The sequence below is a fragment of the Macaca nemestrina genome, chromosome X (genome assembly GCF_043159975.1).
Source record: "Macaca nemestrina isolate mMacNem1 chromosome X, mMacNem.hap1, whole genome shotgun sequence".
Lineage (NCBI taxonomy): Eukaryota > Metazoa > Chordata > Mammalia > Primates > Cercopithecidae > Macaca > Macaca nemestrina.
In genome coordinates, this window is record NC_092145.1 from 153,154,748 (window position 1) to 153,179,378 (window position 24,631).

Here is a 24,631-nt window from a genome sequence, read left to right on the forward strand (position 1 = left end):
TATCTGTACACATCTCCACAATTTTTTCTTTCTCCTTCTGTTATTTATGTTTTTAATCTGTGAGGCAGCAGAAAGTGGCACAGTCAGTTGATGACTTCATAGTTTGTTGTAATCAAATAAATATACCCCCTTCCCCATCTCTATGGGTCTCCTTCTTATTTAGTCTTGAGTATTTGATTTAAATAGAATAAAATGATATAAATCCAAATTTTCTGCAAATACGGCAATATGGTTTCTTATGGTGAAACTGAGTGGTAGAGAGAAATGATACAGAAAAAAGGCTTACTTTATGCCCTTTTGTACCTTTGAATTTTCTGCCATGTGCATGTATTATTTATCGAAATATGTTAAATAAGTAAATTAAATGAAAAATCATATGAACAAATTTAACTGCAGAATATCAAAACCTGTAGTTTTTGTGATATATACATACATATATATTCAAGAATAAATGTTTTTATAGATCTTCCTTTATTATTTCCTTCTTCCAGATTTAGCTTTTCAATAAATAGAAACTGTGTCACAAAAGGAGCTACTTGAGGATTTAAGACATGGATTTCAGAAATCAAGACGCCAGTCATGTTCTCTTTGAGGAAATTCAGAAAGAAGTGTTGCAGATTGCCTTTATAATAATGTCTGATGAATGGCACCTCCCTGTGTCCACCATAAAGACACAGAGTCTATTTCCATACCCTTGACCTGGGACTAGCCTTGTTATGTACTTTGACTAACAGAATGTGGCAGAGGAAATGCTGTGCGAAGTCTGGGAATTCAATCTTAAGAAACCTTGAAGCTTTCACTCTTGTCCCCTGGTAAAGGAACTCTGAGGCCACCATACAGTGAGGAAGACAAGTGTAGACTCTTGCAGAGAGGTCTTATACAATGCAAACCAAGGCGCCCTAGCCAGCAGGAAGCAGCAACTACGGGCAGGTGAGTGAGGGTATGTTTTTCTACTTCCTTCCTTCATCTTATACCCTGTGATCTCCAATCAGTGTAAAATGGGATTTCTCTTTTTGATGTTTTCTCCTGACATTTCTAATTTTGAACCGTGAAATGCACCTATAAATTTCTAGAACGATATGAAATGAACCTATGCAATAATAAGAATTCCATATTAGATATCAGAACTGCCTTTCAAGTTTCTTCTCACCTTAGAAAGCTATACTTTATCCAAGCGACTCGAAAGGGCTGAGTTTCTCAAATAAAGAAGAGCAGATGCTTCTAAAAAGCTATCCTCTGGGCTCATTCTCAATGTACAGCTGCCATGATGCATCCCTTCCCATAGCCTTAGCTTCTGGTGTTGAGCAAAGAATAGAAAACCAGGGTTGCAGCTCAGTGGCATCACAGAGGCAAACCGCATTTAACCATCTCCACGCATCACTCTGATTTGACTTTGAGACTAAAGTCTCTCTTTTTCCTCTTTGCATCAAGAAGAGAGGGGAGCACCAGATTAAATGGGCAGATCTTCGGCCATGGCCTCCCTGTCTTCACATCAGTGTGACACATCTACCACCACCTTCCACATGAAGCAATCACTGAACTTTGCAATAGCTCAACTTCTGCCCACATACTTCTTTGACCAATGGAGAGAATGGAGGCATCATTGCAACAAGACTGCTGACTAAATGTTTGTTGAACGCAGTTCGGAGTACATCTGCCTTTAAAACTGCTTCACATTCAAACTAAAGTAGAGTGACCAGGAGAGGTCTGGAAGATGAGCTCTTCTCATGCATCACATCATCGCACTGTTCCATTAGAATACATGGATTGCTTTCGAAAACATCGTCATGTTTTCAGTAATCTACTCCTTTTGTTTTACTCCAAATGATTTTCCCAACCTTCCACAACCTTTATAGGGACACACACTTTCTCCTAAAGATTTTTTACATCATACCAAACATAGTAGATTCTCTACAAAAATCTGCCATTAATAAGAATATTTAAAGAAAATGCCTTAGGCATTAAAAAAGTGTTTTAAGTAGTGCCAACATCATTGGAATAAGCACATGGCCTTACAAGTTGACTACTTTGATAGACAAGGTTCATTTGGATAGAGGACAACTGGTATCATTTTTTAAGACAATTAAAATATAACCACTTTAATCCAACCATAAACATAAACTACAATAAAAAGCAAAACAGCATACAGGCACTTATTTATACTCACACTGTGCATCATTTTCCCGTTTGAAGGTATATCTAGCATTATTTTAATCTCACAATCTAACATTTTGGTCTCTTGGCTTTACTTCACTTTTCCTCTGATATACGATGCTTTACAACTAATATTAATTCCAGAAGGCATCTTATTTTCCCCATATCCTAAATTATTAATAAATATGTCAAGGGAAGAAAACTAACATCGACCCTTTTAGCAGCTTGACTATTCTTTAAGTCAATACAAATACGTATTATTGACCTTCAAGTCATTTCCCCACAGGGTGTACTCTTTTGGTGGAAGCTAATTTGCTCCTATTTGTAGGGAAGCAGAATGGTGCAGTGGATAAAATAACTGTGTGAGAGCAAAGAGGATAGGTTTGTATTCCTAATACTGACAGACGTCATCATCAAACTTTTCCTGATCTCAGTCTCTTTCTCTGTACAAGCAAAGGAAGATCTGAGATTGGAACTTCCAAGTCCCTTTCCATTTCAGGATTCCTGCCAATGTTCCCTTTAATGTTGGAGGGGCAGGTAACCTTGTAATGAGAAATCTAGACAGAGCTTTTCCATCCTAGGTGTGCACAGCTCCAGAGCATTCTCCTCACCACTTCTGATGGCTGCACTATGCAAGCTGCTGGGAGAACGAATGACATGACCATGAAACCAGAGCTCGTATTACTTCCACCTATTAATCCTCCTGGCATCATTCTTGAATGAGAGAAAGAGAACAGACAGAGTAATATGTCAAACACATTTACATTAGTTTCAATGTGAAGTCCCTACTCCAATCAGGTATAAGAGAACCAATAAAAAGAACAAATAGAATTTCCTGGGTGTCTCCTCTGAGCTCTTTGATTATAAAACCCATTCCATTTTTGCTGGGCGGTATGGCTCACATCTTTAATCCCAGCACGTTTGGAGGCTGAGGCAGAAGGACTGTGTTAGCCCAGGAATTTGAGACTAGACTGGGCAACATAGCAAGACCCGCATCTCTACAAAAAAAAAAAAAAATTAAAAACAGCCAGGTGTGGTGGTACATGTCTGTAGTCCCAGCTCTTTGGGAGGCTGAGGTGGGAGGATCACTTTAGCCCAGGAGTTTAATGCTGCAATGAGCTGTGATTGCACTACTGAACCCCATCCTGGGTGACAGAGCAAGACCCCGTCTCTAAAAAATAAATAAATAAAAAAGAAATAAAATCCAATTCCAGGTAAGCATTATTACTCTCTTACAACTGATAAAACAAACTAGGCTTAAAAGAGTAAAATAGCTTGTCTAGGGTCCCTTGGTCCCTTGTTCCTTCCTGGAGTGAGGAGAAGTGTGGTTCCCAGATGGCCTGCCTCCAGTGACTACACTGAGGGGTGGCTTGAAAAGGATTTAGACCACACAAAAATCTCCATCACATCCCTCTGAGTCACCCAAACAAATACACAATCTCAGTGATATGGTTTGGCTGTGTCCCCATCCAAATCTCACCTTGAATTATAATAATCCCCAGGTGTCAAGGGTGGGGCCAGGTGGAGATAGTTGAATCATGGGGGTGATTCCCCTCATACTGTTCTCATGGTAGTGAATGAGTCTCACAAGTTCTGATGGGTTTATAAATGGGAGTTCCCCTGCACATGCTCTCTTGCCTGTCACCATGTAAGATGTGCCCTTTCTTCTCCTTTGCCTTCTGCTATGCCTGTGAGGCCTCCCCAGTCATGTGGAACTGTGAGTCCACTTAGCCTCTTTTTCTCTATAGATTACCCAGTCTCAGGTATGTCTTTATTAGCAGTGTGAGAACAGACTAATACACTGAGCCATCAGAAACCAGGTGCTTGCTATGTAAACACAGCTTCTAAGCAGCATCCATGCCCTCCCTTCCATCACATTGATGATCCCAGCCTCCTTCATAGAGATCCTGGGGTCTCCACTACCTAAATCAGATCACAGAGGGTTCCACTTTAGAAACACAACAAAAACAGCATGTTCCCAAGCTTCATCTCAGAATTGGACGACAGTGCAGTGGGGACCCAGAATCTTCACTTTTAACTGGAAAGCCAGGTTATTCTTGATAGTTTCAAAAAGCAATGCTTGAAAACTACTGCCCTGCAACACTCTAAGTTGTACTAGGTTGAGGGGAAGGGAATGGAACAAGAGAAGATGTCAGGGGGTATAAATATGAGTGTGTACTAAACCTGCTCCCTAGTTTCCCCCATGACATAGTGCTGCCACCCCCTGGGCTTCATGTGGTCCATGAACCAGTGGCACCAACATCACCCAGGAGCTTGTTAAAATCACAGAATTTGGGGCCCATCTCCAAATCTACCAAATCATAATCTGTATTTTAATGAGATCCCCAGATATTTTATGTACATATTGGAGTTTTAGAACGGGTGAGGGAATAAATATGATGATTTACCGGGAATCTCACCTTCCCCAACTCAGGGGAAAAGAAAACAAGTTTTCGGCCGGGCGCGGTGGCTCAAGCCTGTAATCCCAGCACTTTGGGAGGCCGAGGCGGGTGGATCACGAGGTCAGGAGATCGAGACTATCCTGGCTAACACGGTGAAACCCCGTCTCTACTAAAAATACAAAAAACTAGCCGGGCGTGGTGGCGGGCGCCTGTAGTCTCAGCTACTTGGGAGGCTGAGGCGGGAGAATGGCATGAACCCGGGAGGCGGAGCTTGCAGTGAGCCGAGATCACGCCACTGCGCTCCAGCCTGGGAGACACAGCGAGACTCCGTCTCAAAAAAAAAAAAAAAAAAAAGAAAAAAAAGAAAACAAGTTTTCATATAACATCTACCAGGCACACTTTATAAACAATGTTAACTATTTCTTTCATGATTCACCAAAGTGTAGTGCACTTGGTTTCTCAAGTCACCTGCTTGGCCCTCTTCCAAGTGTACTTTCCTTCCTTTCTTTTCTTTCCTTACTGTTCTAAAGCTTTTTAATAAACTTCCACTCCTGCTCTGAAAGTTTCCTCCATCTTTTTCCTGCCGTATGCCCCTCTGTTGAATTCTTTCTTCTGAGAAGGCAAGAATTGAGGTTGCTGCAGATCCATATGGATTTGCCACCAGTAACTTGGATACCTTCCACCAGTGACATATTTGGTGCCACGTGATTCAGATACCTTCCTTAGTGGTAACAGATCTCTATGCCTCACCTCCTTTGGCTGGAGGCATCTGACCTCCGTGCGTGCTTTCTCTTCTCCTCTCTCTCTCTCTCTAATTAAAAATAAAGATTCACCAAAGTAAAGTATCTTATTTCAAATTCATAGAGCAAGGACAGAGCAAGGATTTTTAAATCAAAATGAATCTCTCTCCAATTCCCCTGGCTTTTGCACAAAGAACCATACAAAAGAAGGCTGCAGGCAGTCCAGGCACAGTGACTTAAGCCCGTCATCCCAGCACTTTGGGAGGCCAAGGTGGGCGGATCGCCTGAGGTCAGGAGTTGGAGACCAGCCTCACCAACATGGCGAAACCCCATCTCTACTAAAAATACAACATTAGTTGGCTGTGGTGGTGCACACCTGTAATCCCAGCTACTTGGGAGGCTGAGGTAGGAGAATCGCTTGAACCCGGGAGGCAGAGGTTGCAGTGAGTTGAGATTTTGCCACTGAACTCCAGCCTGGGAGACAGAGCAAGACTCCATGTCAAACAAAACAAAAACAAAAACAAAAACAAAACAAAACAAAACAAAATAGTGGCTGCAGGCAAGAGGAGCCAGTTTTCACAAAACCTCCACCATGGACTCACCAGCCTTGTCCCCTGTACAGGAAAGACTTAACACAGCAGGCCTGGGTTGCTCAAACCCTGCACATTCCCAAGAAAGTCCCACTTTAGTGATGGGCCTTGGTTAGTTTCCTGTGATTTAAGTGCTTAGAATGTTCCCATTGATTATAGGGCTTTTCATGCTTTGGGTGGGGGGAGTGTCTTGAACTATGCATACAAGATTGTGTAAATAGTGCATGCAAGCGGTGTGCCTTGTGGTAAACACTTTTTGTTTCCTTCTAAGAGTCTAGAGATTCAAAAATCATGTTTGACTATGTGCCTTTGTGTCTGACCTCCAATAAAAACTCTGTACTCCAAGGTTTGAGTGAACTTTCCCAATTGACAATACTTTGGATATATTATTACAACTCCTTGCCAGAGGTATTAAGTGCACCCACTGGGAGGACACACTTGGAAGTGTGCCTAGTTTCCCTTGCACATTGGAAGCCTGTGTCTACTTTCCCTTGCACTTTGCCCATCCATCTTTTCCCCTGTGCTGATTTTGTTTGTGTCCTTTCACTATCACAAACTGTAAGTATGAGTAGTATAACAACTTCTGAGTCCTGTGAGTCTTACCAAATCATTGAATGTGGGCATGGTCTTGGGGACCACTGACACATCCCTCTTCCTTCTAAGAAGCTGCTCTGTTATCTCAAAGCCTAGTGGGGAAGATCTTTTCCACCTCATCAGGCCATCTGTCTTAGTCCATTTTGTGTTGCTATGAAGAAGTATCTGAGGCTGGGTAATATATAAAGAAAAATGTTTATTTGGCTCACAATTCTGATGTCTGGAAAAGTTCAAGTTTTGGCATCTGCATCTGGCAAGGGCCACAGACTGCTTATCCTCATGGTAGAAGGTAAAAGGGAGCTGGTGTGTGCAGACATCACATGGCAAGAGAGGAAGCAAGAGAGCCAGAGGCAAGAGGTGCCAGTCTTTTTTAACAACCGGCTCTTGTGGAAACGAACAGAGTGAGAACTCACTTATCTCTTCCCTCAGCTAGGGCATTAATCTATTCATGAAGGATCTGTTCCCATGATCTAAATACCTCCCATGAGGCCCCACCTCCAACACTGGGGATGAAATTTTAACATGAGGATTGGAGGAGTCAAATATCCAAATCATGGCACCATCTAACTTTTTTTCCTACATGGTTGATCTTCAGATACAAAATCACATCTCCTACAGGCTTCTCTATATTTTCCCCAATCTTTCTTCTCCAAGATCAAAATTCTCAGATGCTTCAATATCATCATTCATATTCAGCTACTTCAACACACCATGGTCATCCTCTCTGGAATGTGTTCAAGTATGCCTGGGCTCTTCTCCAAGTGATTAATTCCAATACTCCCAGATGCATTCCAACCTGCACAGAATGGAACTTGGTCAACACTAACCTCTAGGAATTAAGCCTGAAATCTTATCTCAGGTATTTTTGTAGACACTTTTAATTTTCCATGTATTAAATAATAACATACTTGAGTTGCTTTTTATTTTTCCTTATTCTGTGCTAAAGATTCACAGTCTTTTTTTTATCAGTTATTTTCAAGCCACCTGAGCAAAGCCTGCAACTTTCATACAATCATCATTCATCTTGGGAGAGTGGATTCGTAATTCCCATCTGTCGATATATTTTGGATCCTGACGAGTTGATGTGAGACAAGATTGTAAATGTTCAAACAGAGTTTTTATCAGACAACTAAGGGTAAACGTGAAATTCTCCCCAAAGAGCAAGAAAGAAAAAAAAAGTTTACAGAGTAGCAGTGGTTGTTTCTGATCCTAACTTCAACTGACATAGAGCTAAAATATACTTTGGTCAGTGATATTTGTGAGCATCTAGGCCCCAAGTGCTTTTGCTTTGCCTCTAAACAAAGACATAACCCTTCTTTTCTGAGATGAACTCAGCTTGGCACTGCTTATGTTTGTTCAAGCTTTACCCCTAACAGCCTGGCTTGCTGTCCCAGCAGCTGGAGGACAATCTCCGCATAGCATTTCCTGCTTGACCTCTGGTATTCAGTCCTTAAGGTCCCAGGGGTCAAAAGGTACTTCTCATTGCACTGCAAAGTTTTATTTCCTGGTTTCAGGCTATCTTGTATTTGTTTTTGAATATGTCTTCAATCTTTTCCTAGTGGACCTTATGACTTGGTCCTGACTCATTCTTCTGAGATGCTTGTGATGTCTCAGATGACATGAAAGTTCCTGATATCTCGTGTCCTTGCATGCAACTCATTGATAATCATGTCAGGGCAAAAGAGTCTGAAATCTAAAACTTCCAACACTAGTGTGTTGGTCCATTCTGGACATCCTTTAGACCAATCATTTAGAGAGCTGTTAGTTTGCTTAATTTAGCCCATCTTTTCTCACCTTACCTTGTATAATACGTAATTTAAAAGCAGGAGAAGATCAGTAAAGCCAGGGAGGCCTATTTTAAGCTTTAGACTGGAAAACAGCGACCCAATAAGAGTAAAACTAAGCCAAAAATGTTCCAGTATGACTTCAGTAAAAATGTGTGCTTTGCTTCAGTAGACGTGTGAGTTGGGAAGAGAGAATAGCATTTAAACACTATGGGAGACAGAAGGGATGATTGGGAGGCATGGTGAAAGAAAGGGCTCAGAATATGGGATGAGACAATTAAAGAAATAAAAGTGTTCCAAAACACCACAAATTGAATTCTTTTAAATATTCCTAGAGAGACACAGATAAAGAATAGAATTCTTTTTTAGTAAGTTTTTGTGCTTGGATTTTACTTCTTTAAATAAGACACTACTATGGCACAAACCAAGTAAGCCACATACTCAACAAACTTGTTATATTATAGGGCATGCATGCATGAAATCCACAATGAAAACCATTATAGCAATATGCACAGAATTTAATGTTGGGATTCACAGAATCTTGGCTAACTTGGCCAGTTGGTTCAGCTCTATGGCCTTGTCTTCCCCAGTGAGAAAACAAAGGGTGTGCAGAACAAATCTAAAATCATTTCTGCCACCATTCTATGTTCTTATCAGATGGTGTATTTTTATCTGCTACAGATAATGTTGTATGTATAGGTAAAATGAACAGACTTTTGGAGAAATGTATTTATATTTTCTTTGAATCCTTTTGTTTAGTCACACTGAAGGGTAAAAGTATGCATATGGAGTGGGGATAGTATGATGATGATAGTGGCAGGAGACAGAAAAATTCCTAGCAGACAGGGACAGGTAAGACCCGACCTTCAAGCCAAAGATAGTTTAAACCTAAAAACTGAGCTTCTCTGGTTCTGTACAGAGTCCATGACTGGAGCAAGAACTTCTATCCCCATGTTACCCTCTCTCTCTTAATTGTTTCCTTCTGGATAATGCCTTTTAACCAATTGAATGGTGCTTTTGCCAAACCCACCAATGGATCAATCAGCACACTTCTCCTGCATTCTAGGTCCATAAAAACCCAGACTCAGCCTCACAGATGGCAACCTGCTTTCAGGTTCTCCTCTCACAGGTGAAAGCATTCCTTCTGTCACTCAATAAAATTCTTCTCTGTCTTATTCACTCGCTAGTGTCCATGCACCTTATTCCTCTCAGTTGTGGGACAAGAACCTGAAACTCACTGACATGCAGGTGGTGGGAATGAAAGAGTTGTGATATTCCTGGCCAGCTCACCAAGCTGTGGGCAATGGGAATAAAAGAGCTGTAACATGCTCCTGCTTGCCAGACTACAGGAGAAAGAGAGCTGTAACATGCTCTCGCTTGCCAGGGTACAGAAGTGAAAAGCTGCCACATTTTTTCAGGGCTTGGACCTCGTGACTCCCTGAGAAAGAGCTATAACACCTCTAGGGGCTCCATGATTGCTAGCATCTCTGAGTTTTCAGGTGCCACTGTGTTTGCCTCATCTAGATGCTGGCACTAACATGGAAGCCATTTGTGGCATGCCTAGTAGTCACATAAAGACTGCAATGGGAAAACTCATGTTGCCCAGTTTTCTACCAAATATGGATTTCAGGGCAATTGAAGATTCAGAGTATTGGATGGGACAGTTCATCAGTGAAATACAGCATTTAGAGTGTTGGAAATACCTTTCTCTTCTCAGAGAGTAAAATATGTCAAAGAGTATCATGATCCAAGGAGACATTTAAAAAGACAATCATATACAGATTGATTTCCAAAAATTAAAATTACCTCATCATCCTTAAACTATTTTGTATAATACGTATAAAATAATGCATGGTTCCTCAGATCAAGTGTCTCTTGCACCCCCATACCCTTTTATTTGAATCTGTTGGCTCAATAGAAATGATAATTGAGTGTAATTAAAACTTTATGGGTCTCCTTCAGCAGTGTTATTATGGGGTCACTGCCTTATGTTTTCAATAAATTTGTAATTGATTATTTAAATAAGATTATGTTTAAAAGTGATATGGTTTGGCTGTGTCCCCACTCAAATCTTATCTTGAATTGTAATAATCCCCATGTGTCAAGGGTGGGGCAAAGTGGAGATGATTGAATTATGGGAGTAGTTTCTCCCATACTGTTCTTGTGGTAGTGAATAAGTCTTGCAATATCTGATGGTTTTATAAATGGGAGTTCTCCTGCACAGGCTTTTGCCTGCCACCATGTAAGATGTGCCTTTCTCCTCCTTTGCCTTCTGCCATAATTTTGAGGCTTCCCCAGCCATATGGAACTGAGTCCACTAAACCTCTTTTTCTTTATAAATTACCCAGTCTCTGTTATGTCTTTATTAGTAGCATGAGAACAGACTAATACAAAAAGTCATATGTTAACTTCATCACAGATAACCTTGCCTTCTTTGGAATAGCTTGGTTGAGAACTCCAATCATATCTAAAACTGCTTTGGTAGAAAACTCTTTCATGCTTTTTGACTTAATATTCTCTACCTTATTTTTTTATTGTAGTAAAATGCACATAACATAAAATTGACCATTTTAAGCATTTTTAAGTGAGTTCAGTGGCACTAAGGATATTCACATTGTTGTACAAGCATCACCACCATCCTTCTCCAGAACTTTTTTCATCTTGCAAAACTGAAACTCTGTACCTGTTAAACAATAACTCCTCATTCCTCTCTCCTGCCAGTCCCTGGCAATGGCCATCCACTTTCTGTCTGTATGGATTTGACTATTCTAGGTGCCTCATGTAAGTGAAATCATACAGTATTTGCTCTGTATCTGGTTTATTTCACTTAGCATAATGTGCTCAAGGTTTATCCATGTTGTAATCTGTGTCAGAATTTCCTTCCTTTTTAAGGCTGAGTCATATTTCATTAGCTGTAGCTGAATTCTTAATAGAAGAGGTATATGCTGGTATCAGAACTTTATAATGGAAGGGTTTTAGCAGAATTCCACTAGATGCTATGGTTTCCCTAATTTTTTCTTTCATCAACTACACTCAATTGAACACATCTCCAACCCACACTTTGTCATTCTTTTGGATATTACTTCTTTATTCTCCCTGTTTTTCCCTAAATCAATCTCTATAAGCTAACTGTCTTCTAATATACTTGTCTCCTTTACTTGATCACTGTTGGCGTGCCATGAGCCATGGTATCTCAATCATAGATATGAGAGCCAAGAATGCATGAAAGGAATTAGGGATTCCCTGATTTGCAAAGGTTTGCAAATTACCTCATCGTCCTGATTTTAACCTATTTTGCATAATATAAATAAAATAATGCATGGTTCCTCCTTGATTCCTTTTATGCATTCTTGGTTCTCATATCTATGATTGACAGAAGTCCTGGACAACTGCATAGCTTTGTTTCTGACTTTCATTCCTCTCCTCAGTTTCACTGCTTCCTATCTTCTGTTGTGTCACGTGGGCACATGAATCATTTTGTATCCAAAGGGCAGTTAAGGTGAGGTAAAAGAACAGTATCATGCCCACTGACATGATAAAAAATCCTTTAAAATACTCTCTGAGAGCTGGGTGTGGTGACTCACGCCTGTAGTCCCACCACTTCTGGAGGCTGAGGCAAGGGGATTGGTCTAGTCAGTAGTTCAAGATCAGCCTGGGCAACATAGCAAGATCCCATGTTTACAGAAAATTAAAAACTTAGCAAGGAATGGTGGTGAGCAGCTGTAGTCCCAGCTACTTGAGAGGCTAAGGTAGGAGGATCACTTGAGCCAAGGAAGTCAAGGCCGCAATCCAGCCTGGGTGACAGAGTGAGACTTTGTCTCTACCAAAAAAATAAAATTACTTTCTGAAATGAAACCATGAATGTATGCTCATTATAGACAATAATAAATGGAAGAGGAGTTACCAGAATTTTCCTACTTACATTATATTTAGTATTATAATAATGTTTGGATAAAATGATTACAACCACTGTTAATATTTTGTTACATATTCTCTAGAGCTTCTTTCTAAATATATGGCATGTGTTTATTATTTTACAAAAATATTCTTTATATGGAATTATATATATATACATATATACACACATTTCTATATTTTATTTGCATTTCTTTAATTTACAATGAAGTTGGACTTACATTCATATATTTATATTTCTTTAATGAATAGCCTATAGCACAGTGTTAGTTTTCTTTTTCTTGACTTACAAAGCTCATTTTGTGCTATGAATATTGGTATGTGTCATAATTTGAAAATATTTCCTCCATGTTGACATTTACAATTTGATGTTTAAATATGTTTTGACCAATAGATGTTTTTAATGAGTATAGAAGGAATTGCTTTTTCAAGTCTTTTCTTTACGACATCTGCTTTTCGTATTATGCTTTGAAATTCACCCTTACACTAAGATGACATAAATGTTCACTTTTATTTTTAGAATACCTTTATGACTTTCTGTTTGTTTGTTTACATGGTTGATTCATTTCCATGTTTATTCCAGCAAATAGAGTAGGTGGGGTCTTTAACATCCCCATATCCCTTACCACTACGGCTAAGCCCTAAATCTGTATGATAATACGCAGCCTCCAGACATCTACTCCTGGAGGCCACATAGGCAGTCTAAATCAAAACTTTCTTTATTAATTAATTTATTTTTTATTACACTGTAAGTTCTAGGGTACATGTGCACAACGTGCAGGTTTGTTACATATGTATACATGTGCCATGTTGGTGTGCTGCACCCATTAACTCGTCATTTACATTAGGTATGTCTCCGAATGCTATCCCTCCCTCCTCCCCCACCCCACAACAGGCCCAAGTGTGTGATGTTCCTCTTCCTGTGTCCAAGCGTTCTCATTGTTCAATTCCCACCTATGAGTGAGAACATGCAGTGTTTGGTTTTCTGTTCTTGCAATTGTTTGCTGAGAATGATGGTTTCCAGCTGCATCCATGTCCCTACAAAGGACATGAACTCATCCTTTTTTATGGCTGCATAGTATTCCATGGTGTATATATACCACATTTTCTTAATCCAGTCTGTCATTGCTGGACATTTGGGTTGGTTCCAAGTCATTGCTATTGTGAATAGTGCTGCAATAAACATATGTGTGCATATGTCTTTATAGCAGCATGATTTATAATCCTTTGGGTATATCCCCAGTAATGGGATGGCTGGGTCAAATGGTATTTCTAGTTCTAGATCCTTCAGGAATTGCCACACTGTCTTCCACAATGGTTGAACCAGTTTACAGTCCCACCAACAGTGTAAAAGTGTTCTTATTTCTCCACATCCTCTCCAGCACTTGTTGTTTCCTGACTTTTTAATGATTGCCATTCTAACTGGTGTGAGATGGTATCTCATTGTGCTTTTGATTTGCATTTCTCTGATGGCAAGTGATGATGAGCATTTTTTCATGTGTCTGTTGCCTGCATAAATGTCTTCTTTTGAGAAGTGTCTGTTCATATCCTTCACCCATTTGTTGATGGGGTTGTTTGTTTTTTTCTTGTAAATTTGTCTGAGTTCTTTGTAGGTTCTGGATATTAGCCCTTTGTCAGATGAGTAGCTTGCAAAACTTTTCTCCCTTTCTGTAGGATGCCTGTTCACTCTAATGGTAGTTTCTTTTGCTGTGCAGAAGCTCTTTAGTTTAATTAGGTCCCATTTGTCAATTTTGGCTTTTGTTGCCATTGCTTTTGGTGTTTTGCCCATGCCTATGTCCTGAATGATACTGCCTAGGTTTTCTTCTAGGGTTTTTATGGTTTTAAGTCTAACATTTAAGTCTCTAATCTATCTTGAATTCATTTTTGTATAAGGTGTAAGGAAGGGATCTAGTTTCAGCTTTCTACATATGGCTAGCCAGTTTTCCCAGCACCATTTATTAAATAGGGAATCCTTTTCCCATCTCTTGTTTTTGTCAGGTTTGTCAAAGATCAGATGGCTGTAGATATGTGGTGTTATTTCTGAGGGCTCTGTTCTGTTCCATTGGTCTATATCTCTGTTTTGGTACCAGTCCCATGCTGTTTTGGTTACTGTAGCCTTGTAGTATAGTTTGAAGTCAGGTAGCATCATGCCTCCAGCTTTGTTATTTTGGCTTAGGATTGTCTTGGCAATACAGGCTCTTTTTGAGTTCCATATGAACTTTAAAGTAGTTTTTTCCAATTCTGTGAAGAAAGTCATTGGTAGTTTAATGGGGATGGCATTGAATCTATAAATTACCTTGGGCAGTATGGCCATTTTCATGATATTGATAAAGGGGATATCACCACCAACCCCACAGAAATACAAACTACCACCAGAGAATACTATAAACACCTCTACACAAATAAACCAGAAAACCTAGAAGAAATGGATAAATTCCTGGACACATACACTCTCACAAGACTAAACCAGGAAGAAGCTGAATCCCTGAATAGACCAATAACAGGCTCTGAAACTGAGACTTTGCTGAAATTGCTTATCAGCTTAAGGAGATTTTGGGCTGAGATGATGGGGTTTCTAAATATACAATCATGTCATCTGCAAACAGGGACAATTTGACTTCCTCTTTTCCTAATCGAATACCCTTTTTTTCCTTCTCCTGTCTGATTGCCCTGGCCAGAACTTCCAACACTATGTTGAATAGGAGTGGTGAGAGAGGGTGTCCCTGTCTGTGCCGGTTTTCAAAGGGAATGCTTCCAGTTTCTGCCCACTCAGTATAATATTGGCTGTGGGTTTGTCACAATTATAGCTCTTATTATTTTGAGATACATTCCTTCAATACCGAATTTAGTGAGAGTTTTTAGCATGAAGGGCTGTTGAATTTTGTCAAAGGCCTTTTCTGCATCTATTGAGATAATCATGTGGTTTTTGTCTTTGGTTCTGTTTATATGCTGGATTATATTTATTGATTTGTGTATGTTGAACCAGCCTTGCATCCCAGGGATGAAACCCACTCGATCATGGTGGATAAGCTTTTTGATGTGCTGCTGGATTCGGTTTGCCAGTATTTTATTGAGGATTTTTATATTAATGTTCATCAGGGATATTGGTCTAAAATTCTCTTTTTGTGTTGTGTCTCTGCCAGGCTTTGGTATCAGGATGATGTTGGCCTCATAAAATGAGTTAGGGAGCATTCCCTCTTTTTCTATTGATTGGAATAGTTTCAGAAGGAATAGTACAGCTCCTCCTTGTATCTCTGGTAGAATTTGGCTGTGAATCCGTCTGGTCCTGGACTTTTTTGGTTGGTAGGCTATTAATTATTGCCTCAGTTTCAGAGCCTGTTATTGGTCTATTCAGGGATTCAGCTTCTTCCTGGTTTAGTCCTGTGAGAGTGTATGTGTCCAGGAATTTATCCATTTCTTCTAGGTTTTCTGGTTTATTTGTGTAGAGGTGTTTATAGTATTCTCTGGTGGTAGTTTGTATTTCTGTGGGGTTGGTGGTGATATCCCCTTTATCATTTTTTATTGCATCTATTTCATTTTTCTCTCTTTTCTTCTTTATTAGTCTTGCTAGAGGTCTATCAATTTTGTTGATCTTTTCAAAAAACCAACTTCTGGATTCATTGATTTTTTGAAGGGGTTTTTTTTTGTGTGTCTCTATCTCCTTCAGTTCTGCTCTGATCTTAGTTATTTCTAGCCTTCTGCTAGCTTTCGAATGTGTTTGCTCTTGCTTCTCTAGTTCTTTTAATTGTGATGTTAAGGTGTCAATTTTAGATCTTTCCTGCTTTCTCTTGTGGGCATTTAGTGCTATAAATTTCCCTCTACACACTGCTTTAAATGTGTCCCAGAGATTCTGGTATGTTGTATCTTTGTTCTCATCGGTTTCAAAGAACATCTTTATTTCTGCCTTCATTTCGTTATGTACCCAGTAGTCATTCAGGAGCAGGTTGTTCAGTTTTCATGTAGTTGAGTGGTTCTGACTGAGTTTCTTAGTCCTGAGTTCTAGTTTGATTGCACTGTGGTCTGAGAGACAGTTTGTTATAATTTCTGTTCTTTTACATTTGCTGAGGAGTGCTTTACTTCCAACTATGTGGTCAATTTTGGAATAAGTGTGATGTGGTGCTGTGAAGGATGTATATCCTGTTGGTTTGGGGTGGAGAGTTCTGTAGATGTCTATTAGGTCCGCTTGGTGCAGAACTGAGTTCAATTCCTGGATATCCTTGTTAACTTTCTCTCTTGTTGATCTGTCTAATGCTGACAGTGGGGTGTTAAAGTCTCCCATTATTATTGTGTGGGAGTCTAAGTCTCTTTGTAAGTCTCTAAGAACTTGCTTTATGAATCTGGGTGTTCCTACATTGGATGCATATATATTTAGGATACTTAGCTCTTCCCATTGCATTGATCCCTTTACCATTATGTAATGGCATTCTTTGTCTCTTTTTATCTTTGTAGGTTTAAAGTCTGTTTTATCAGAGACTAGGATTGCAACCCCTGCCTTTTTTTGTTTTCCATATGCTTGGTAGATATTCCTCCATCCCTTTATTTTGAGCCTATATGTGTCTCTGCACGTGAGATGGATCTCCTGAATACAGCACACTGATGGGTCTTGACTCTTTGTCCAATTTTGCCCGTCTGTGTCTTTTAATTGGAGCATTTAGCCCATTTACGTTTAAGGTTAATACTGTTATGTTTGTATTTGATCCTGTCATTATGATGCTAGTTGGTTATTTTGCTTGTTAGTTGATGCAGTTTCTTCCTAGCATCGATGGTCTTTACATTTTGGCATGTTTTTGCAGTGGCTGGTACTGGTTGTTCCTTTCCATGTTTAGTGCTTCCTTCAGGAGCTCCTGTAGGGCAGGCCTGGTGTTGACAAAATCTCTCAGCATTTGCTTGTCTGTAAAGGATTTTATTTCTCCTTCACTTTTGAAACTTAGTTTGGCTGAATATGAAATTCTGGGTTGAAAATTATTTTCTTTAAGAATGTTGAATATTGGCCCTCACACTCTTCTGGCTTGTAGAGTTTCTGCAGAGAGATCCGCTGTTAGTCTGATGGGCTTCCCATTGTGGGTAACCTGACCTTTTTCTCTGGCTGCCCTTAACATTTTTTCCTTCCTTTCAACTTTGGTGAATCTGACAATTATGTGTCTTGGAGTTGCTCTTCTCAAGCAGTATCTTTGTGGTGTTCTCTGTATTTCCTGAATTTGAATGTTGGCCTGCCTTACTAGGTTGGGGAAGTTCTCCTGGATAATATCCTGTAAAATGTTTTCCAACTTGGTTCCACTCTCCCCGTCACTTTCAGGTACACCAATCAGATGTAGATTTGGTCTTTTCACGTAGTCCCATATTTCTTGGAGGCTTTGTTCATTTCTTTTTACTCTTTTTTTTCTAAACTTCTCTTCTCACTTCATTTCATTAATTTGATCTTCAATCACTGATACCCTTTCTTCCAGTTGATCGAATCAGTTACTGTAGCTTGTGCATTCATCACGTAGTTCTCATGCCATGGTTTTCAGCTCCATCAGGTCATTTAAGGACATCTCTACATTGTTTATTCTAGTTAGCCATTTGTCTAATCTTTTTTCAAGATTTTTAGCTTCTTTGCGATGGGTTTGAACTTCCTCCCTTAGCTTGGAGAAGTTTGATCGTCTGAAGTCTTCTCTCAACTCATCGAAGTCATTCTCCATCCAGCTTTGTTCCATTGCTGGCAAGGAGCTGCATTCCTTTGGAGGGCAGGAGGCGCTCTGATTTTTAGAATTTTCAGCTTTTCTTCTCTGTTTTTTTTCCCATCTTTGTGGTTTTATCTACCTTTGGTCTTTGGTGGTCATGATGTACAGTTGGGGTTTTGGTATGGGTGTCCTTTCTGTTTGTTAGTTTTCCTTCTAACAGTCAGGACCCTCAGCTGCAGGTCTGTTGGAGTTTGCTGGAGGTCCACTCCAGACCCTGTTTGCCTGGGTATCAGCAGCGGAGGCTGCAGAAGAGTGAGTATTGCTGAACAGCCATTGTTGCTGCCTGATTGTTCCTCTGGAAGCTTCGTCTCAGAGGGGTACCCAGCTGTGTGAGGTGTCAGTCTGCCCCTACTGGGGGATGCCTTCCAGTTAGGCTACTCGGGGGTCAGGGACCCACTTGAGGAGGTAGTCTGTCCATTCTCAGATCTCAAACTCCATGCTGGGAGAACCACTACTCTCTTCAAAGCTGTCAGACAGGGATATTTAGATCTGCAGAGGTTTCTGCTGCCTTTTGTTTGACTGTGCCCTGTCCCCAGAGGTGGAGTCTACAGAGGCAGGCAGACCTCCTTGAGCTGCAGTGGGCTCTATCCAGTTCGAGCTGACGTTAAGAAAACACTCCAGTGGTTGGGGAAGGTGGCTTGTGTCTATAATCCCAGTGCTTTGGGAGGCTGAGGTGGGTGGGTCACTTGAGCCCAGGAATTCAAGACCAGACTGGGCAACATAGTGAGACCCCATCTCTACAAAAAAATTAAGAAATTGGCAGGGCATGGTGGTGAACATCTGTAGTCCCATCCATGTGAGGGTAGGCTGAGGCAGGAGGATATCTTGATCCCAGGAGTTCCAGGCTTCAGTTAGCTGTTATAACACCACTGTACTCCAGCCTGGGCAACAGAGCCAGAGCCTGTCTCTAAAAAAAATAAAAAGAAGCAAAAAATAAAGGAAATACTCTAATGAATACAATTCCTAGCACCATGGCAGTGAGAAAGGATGACTTTGGAGGAATTAGATCTTCCTCAAGTCTCTAGCTTCATCGTCCAGGAATTTACCCACCAAGACTTTGTCAAGGGTCTGTCAGATATGCAATCTGACCTCATTTTATTTCTCTTGCAAATGTTGCATCTGTATATTTCCTTTCAACCCTTCCCATTAGCTGCACAGTCTTCACTTTTATTTAGCCACTAGGAAAAGCTGATCATTTAGAGCCATTGTTCTTTCCTCTTCAAAGGCCACAGCTGCTGGTGTGAAGCTTGGAGATGCTGAGTCACAAAATAATCTTCAGTGGATAAAATGCAGGGTTAGCCTCCCAAGTAAATACATTTGGGACAACATATAGTTATCTTCCTTTGTTCAAAGCTAATTTTCACTCTTCTCCTCCTCTGTTGATTATCATTTTAACCATTTCATTTCTAATTTTCTATACTATTATTATTAGGCTGGTCTGGAGACCCTTATAGATACCTGACACATACCCGTATACTAATCATCATTACTTTCCTTTGGCAAGATAATAAAGGTTATTTTCTTTCAGAGTGCATTTTGTGGTTCAGTGACTCTGGTCTACTTACAGTCTCTGAATTTCCTATTCAAGAGACGAGAATAATACTAATAATTTCACTGACAGAAAGTCCTTCATTGATATAGCTTTCTCTATTTTTATATTTATATGGAGAGGGATGTTTTATCTTGATGGTACTGGCAGTAAAATATTACCCGAGGCTATTCATGCTTTGGAAAACAAATATACATTAAAATTAAGTAGAAAAGCATGATTTCTTCTCCTGAAATACGTTTGTCAAATATAGAACTATTAAATAATAGTGGCCAGACATCTCCCAAGAGGAACACTGAGTTTGTCAATCGTGATCCAAAGAATCAGGAATGACAGAGAATTCCTGCTACTTATGGAAGTCATGATCACAACATTCAGTTTCCAGGAGACCATGGACCATGTGTCCATGCTGCTTGGATGGAAGTACAGCGACCTCATCCAGCCTCCTGTGCTGAACACAGTGGTTATGATCTTTTTCATGGTCATGCTTGCTAGACCTGTCTCCCAAGTATTCTCATTGGATGGGACCATTAGCAGGCTAGTGTTAAGCATGGGACCATTGGCAGGCTAGTATTTTTAGCAAACTCACTTTTAAGTCTCTAGATTGTGATCAAAACACACAACCAGTCCATATTGTCCATAGTGGGATTCTGACTCTAGAGCAGCTCCCAAGTTCACATTCTGCAAGTCTGACAGGTCATCGTGAAGATCAGCTGAGCATTTTCCTGAATGCTGGACACTGGTCCATCTCTGATCTTGTGATTCAAATCTGAAAACTAGATTTCACCTTCTTCCTGATACCAGCTTACCTCTTTGTGGTTCTTACTCTTCCTTTTCACTTGTGTCCCTCTTTGGTAACCTTTCCAAGATTTAGTCCTTTTATATCGAATACATGGTCTTTGTGATGGTTAATTTCACATGTCAACTTGATGGGCTGAAGAGATACTCAGAGAACTGGTAAAATATTACCTCTGGGTGTATCTTTGATGGTATTTCCAGAAGGAATTAGCATTTGAATTCGTAGACTGAGTAAAGATGATCACCCTCATCAGTGCAGGCAGGCATCATCTTATCTGTTGGGGGTTTGAATGGAACAAAAGGTGGAGGGAGGGAGAATTCACTCTTTGTTTGAGCTGGGACATCCAGATTCTCTTGCAGTTGGACAACAGTGACTCTTGTTCTCAGACCTTTGGAATTCAGCTGACTTGCTTCAGCTGGAGCAAGTCTCCAGCTTGCAGACAGCAGATGGTGGGACGTTTTGGCCACCAAAACTTCATGAGCTAATTCCCACAATAGATAGCTATATATAGATATGGATATAGTTATATAGATACATAGGTTTAGATATGAATATAGATATAGGTATAGATATGGATATAGACATATAGATATAGGTATAGATATGGATATAGATATACAAATATAGGCATAGATGTGAATATAGATATATAGATCTAGGTATAGATACAGATAAGTATACATATGTATAGATGTAGGTATAGATATAGAGATAGATGTCAATACAGATTTCGATACAGCTATAGATTTTCTATTTTTTTGTTTCTCTGGAGAACCCTGATGAATATAGCCTTCCTCTCTGAGGCTTCTGATCACATTTTCCAGGATTGATGTAATTTTCTTGGATGACGACATGGTTGTTAAAACTCTTTAACAATTGTGAAGCCTGTAAATGTGCTCTATCAATTATCACCTATCCCTCAGTTACTGGGCACACCATTTACCGACCCATTGGATCTAACCTCTTAGACTCCGGGTTATATGTCCTTGAAGCTTTCTGCTCAGCTTGGTCCATTTTGTATTGCTCTCTAACCGTGGTCTAGCTATCACACAAACTTTTGGAGAAACTCTGGAGAGTATGGGATTAGCTGGGAGCTTCCTGTCCTTCTACAGTTAATTGGCCTACTTAATTTTGCTTGGATAGGATGCCAATACTTGGATACTACACAGACGGCTAACGATTTCTTTAATTCTGATGGTTGTGTCACAGGGTTTAGTGCCATTTTCACCTCTACAATTTAATCCCTTGGACTCTGGTTTATGTGGAAAGACTTTCTTGGTCCAAGTGATCACTGCAATGGCTACCTCACTGCTGAAATATTTCCCCATGTGCTAAGCCCACTGGTGGGTAAATTTTCTGGAGTGTTTCATGCTGCAAATCTAATCAACAATCCATACAATCTTGTGAAATTTAATTGAGAAACTTCCCACACTGACCCTTTTTCACCTACTAGAATATATAATTCGCATCTTCTTTCAGGTCAAAAGTGAAAACTAGGGTCATTATCATCCCACTCCCCAAGCCTAACTCTAATTAAAATATCGAGCTTGCTTTAGCTTTCCTGTGCATTTTGCATTTATATAGACACAGCATGAAGCATCTTTATAATAGCAGAAGTAAAAGGTTTTAGAGAAAAAGATAAGCTTTCTCCATTCACTTGTTATTTTGGATTTGTGTTCTAACAAAATGGGAATGCACACACATTTGATTAAGTTAAACTGATAAGTATGTTGTGGTAATTGCCTCAAAATGAATGTAGATAAGTTAAAAAAGAAAGAATATCCCGAAGTAAATGGGATGTTAAACATGGGCTCTTTGGTCTTGAACAAATCAGATATTTATCTGCTGCCAGCAACAAAGTTAGAGAAGTCACACTTACTCTTTTTCCCTAATGTAGGGAGAAAAAAGAAATTGCTACCTATTACATATATAAGACAGCATGTAAGTATAGATATGCTTATATTTTATATATTAGCTAAATATATAACTTCCAATTAAATGTTATAAAGAACAGATAGTACTCAAATAAGTATTTGCCTAGGTAAGTGATTCTCAACAGAGGGAGTGATTTGGTCCTCAACAGGAGACATTTGACAACATCTAGAGATATTTTGGTTTCCACAACTGGGTGGGGAGGAGAAGAGGGAAGCAGCTAATGTCTAGTAGGAAAAGACCAGGGATGCTGCTGAACATTCTTCTGTGCATAGTATAGCTCCCCCACAATGCAAAAATGCCCAGCCTCAAATATCAGTAGTGCAAAGTTGAGAATTCTTGGTGTAAATAAACTGAAAATAGGTATTTGCAGTTCTGATGTTAGGTATTCACTATATTTATCTGTCATGATGCTTTGAATCTTTATTTAAATTGTCTCATTTGATTTTCACAACTTTCTTATGAAGTTGTGCCCATTTTTCAGATGAGAAATTGAAGAACAGTAAGTTCAGTGACCTATTCACATTAGTTAAAACAACAAGACCATGGGGGCGTGCCCAAGATGGCCAAATAGAAACAGCTCCAGCCTCCAGCTCCCAGCGGGAGTGACACAGAAGATGGGTGATTTCTGCATTTTCAACCGAGGTACTGGGTTCATCTCACTGGGGCGTGTTGGACAGTTGGCACTGGTCCGCCTGTGCAGCCCGACCAGCAAGAACTGAAGCAGGGCAAGGCATCGCCTCACCTGGGAAGCGCAAGGGGGAAGGGAATTCCTTTTCCTAGCCAAAGGAAATTGAGACATGCAACACCTGGGAAATCAGGTAACTCCCACCCTAATACTGCGCTTTACCAAGGGTCTTAGCAAACGGCACACCAGGAGATTACATCCCACACCTGACCCAGAGGGTCCCACGCCCATGGAGCCTCCCTCATTGCTAGCACAGCAGTCTGAGATCTAACTGCAAGGCGGCAGCGAGGCTGGGGGAGGGGCGCCCACCATTACTGAGGCTTAAGTAGGTAAACAAAGCCGCTAGGAAGCTTGAATTGGGTGGAGTCCACCACAGCTAAAGGAGGCCGGCCTGCCTCTGTAGACTTCTCCTCTGGGGACAGGGCATAGTTAAACAAAAAGCAGCAGAAACTTCAGCAGAGGTAAATGACCCTGTCTGACAGCTTTGAAGAGAGCAGTGGATCTCCAGGCACAGAGGTTGAGATCTGAGAACGGACAGACTGCCTGCTCAAGACTGCCTGAGTAGCCTAACTGAGAGACATCCCCCACTAGGTGCAGACTGACACCTCACACCTCTCATGGTGGGATACACCCCGAGACGAAGCTTCCAGAGCAAGAATCAGACAGCAACACTCACTGTTCAGCAATATTCTATCTTCTGCAGCCTCTGCTGCTGATACCCAGGCAAACAGGTCTGGAGTGGACCTCAAGCAAACTCCAACAGACCTACAGCTGAGGGTCCTGACTATTAGAAGGAAAACTAACAAACAGAAAGGACACCCACACCAAAACCCCATCAGTACATCACCATCATCAAAGACCAAAGGCAGATAAAACCACAAAGATGGGGAAAAAGCAGGGCAGAAAAGCTGGAAATTCAAAAAATCAGAGCGCATCTCCCCCTCCAAAGGAACACAGCTCATCACCAGCAACTGAACAAAGCTGAATGGAGAATGACTTTGACAAGTTGAGAGAAGAAGGCTTCAGTCGATCAAACTTCTCAGAGCTAAAGGAGGAACTACGTAACCAGCACAAAGAAACTAAAAACCTTGAAAAAAGAATGGATGAATGGATAACTAGAATAATCAATGCAGAGAAGACCTTAAAAGAACTGATAGAGATGAAAACCATAACACGAGAACTATGTGACAAATGCACAAGCTTCAGTAACCGACTTGATCAACTGGAAGAAAGAGTATCAGTGATTGAAGATCAAATGAATGAAATGAAGTGAGAAGAGAAGTGTAGAGAAAAAAGAGTAAAAAGAAATGAACAAAGCCTCCAAGAAATATGGGATTATGTGAAAAGACCAAATCTACGTCTGATTGGTGTGCCTGAAAGTGATGGGGAAAATGGAACCAAGTTGGAAAACACTCTGCAGGATATCATCCAGGAGAACTTCCCCAACCTAGTAAGGCAGGCCAACATTCAAATTCAGGAAATACAGAGAACACCACAAAGATACTGCTCGAGAAGAGCAACTCCAAGACACATAATTGTCAGATTCACCAAAGTTGAAATGAAGGAAAAAATGTTAAGGACAGCCAGAGAGAAACGTCAGGTTACCCACAAAGGGAAGCCCATCAGACTAACAGCAGATCATCGTCCTGATAACAAAGCCTGACAGAGATACAAAAAAAAAAAAAGAGAATTTTAGACCAATATCCCCGATGAACATTGATGCAAAAATCCTCAATAAAATACTGGCAAACTGAATCCAGC

General features: G+C 40.3%; 1 protein-coding gene across 6 annotated transcripts in view; it reads left to right on the forward strand.

Moving 5' to 3' along the window:
* LOC105478097 (patatin like phospholipase domain containing 4) overlaps positions 1 to 24,631 on the forward strand; it is a 251,498-nt gene that overhangs the window by 142,343 nt on the left and 84,524 nt on the right. For 2 of the 6 annotated variants that reach the window (XR_011618283.1, XM_024791621.2), the window contains one exon: positions 492 to 24,560. The exons of the other annotated variants lie outside the window; for them this stretch is intronic. Coding sequence is in view for 1 of the 2 variants with exons in the window: in XM_024791621.2 (XP_024647389.2) it covers positions 492 to 540 (49 nt within the window). In the remaining variant the exon portion in view is untranslated. Of the gene's footprint in view, positions 1 to 491; positions 24,561 to 24,631 lie in introns of those variants that run through there. 6 annotated transcript variants of the gene reach the window in all.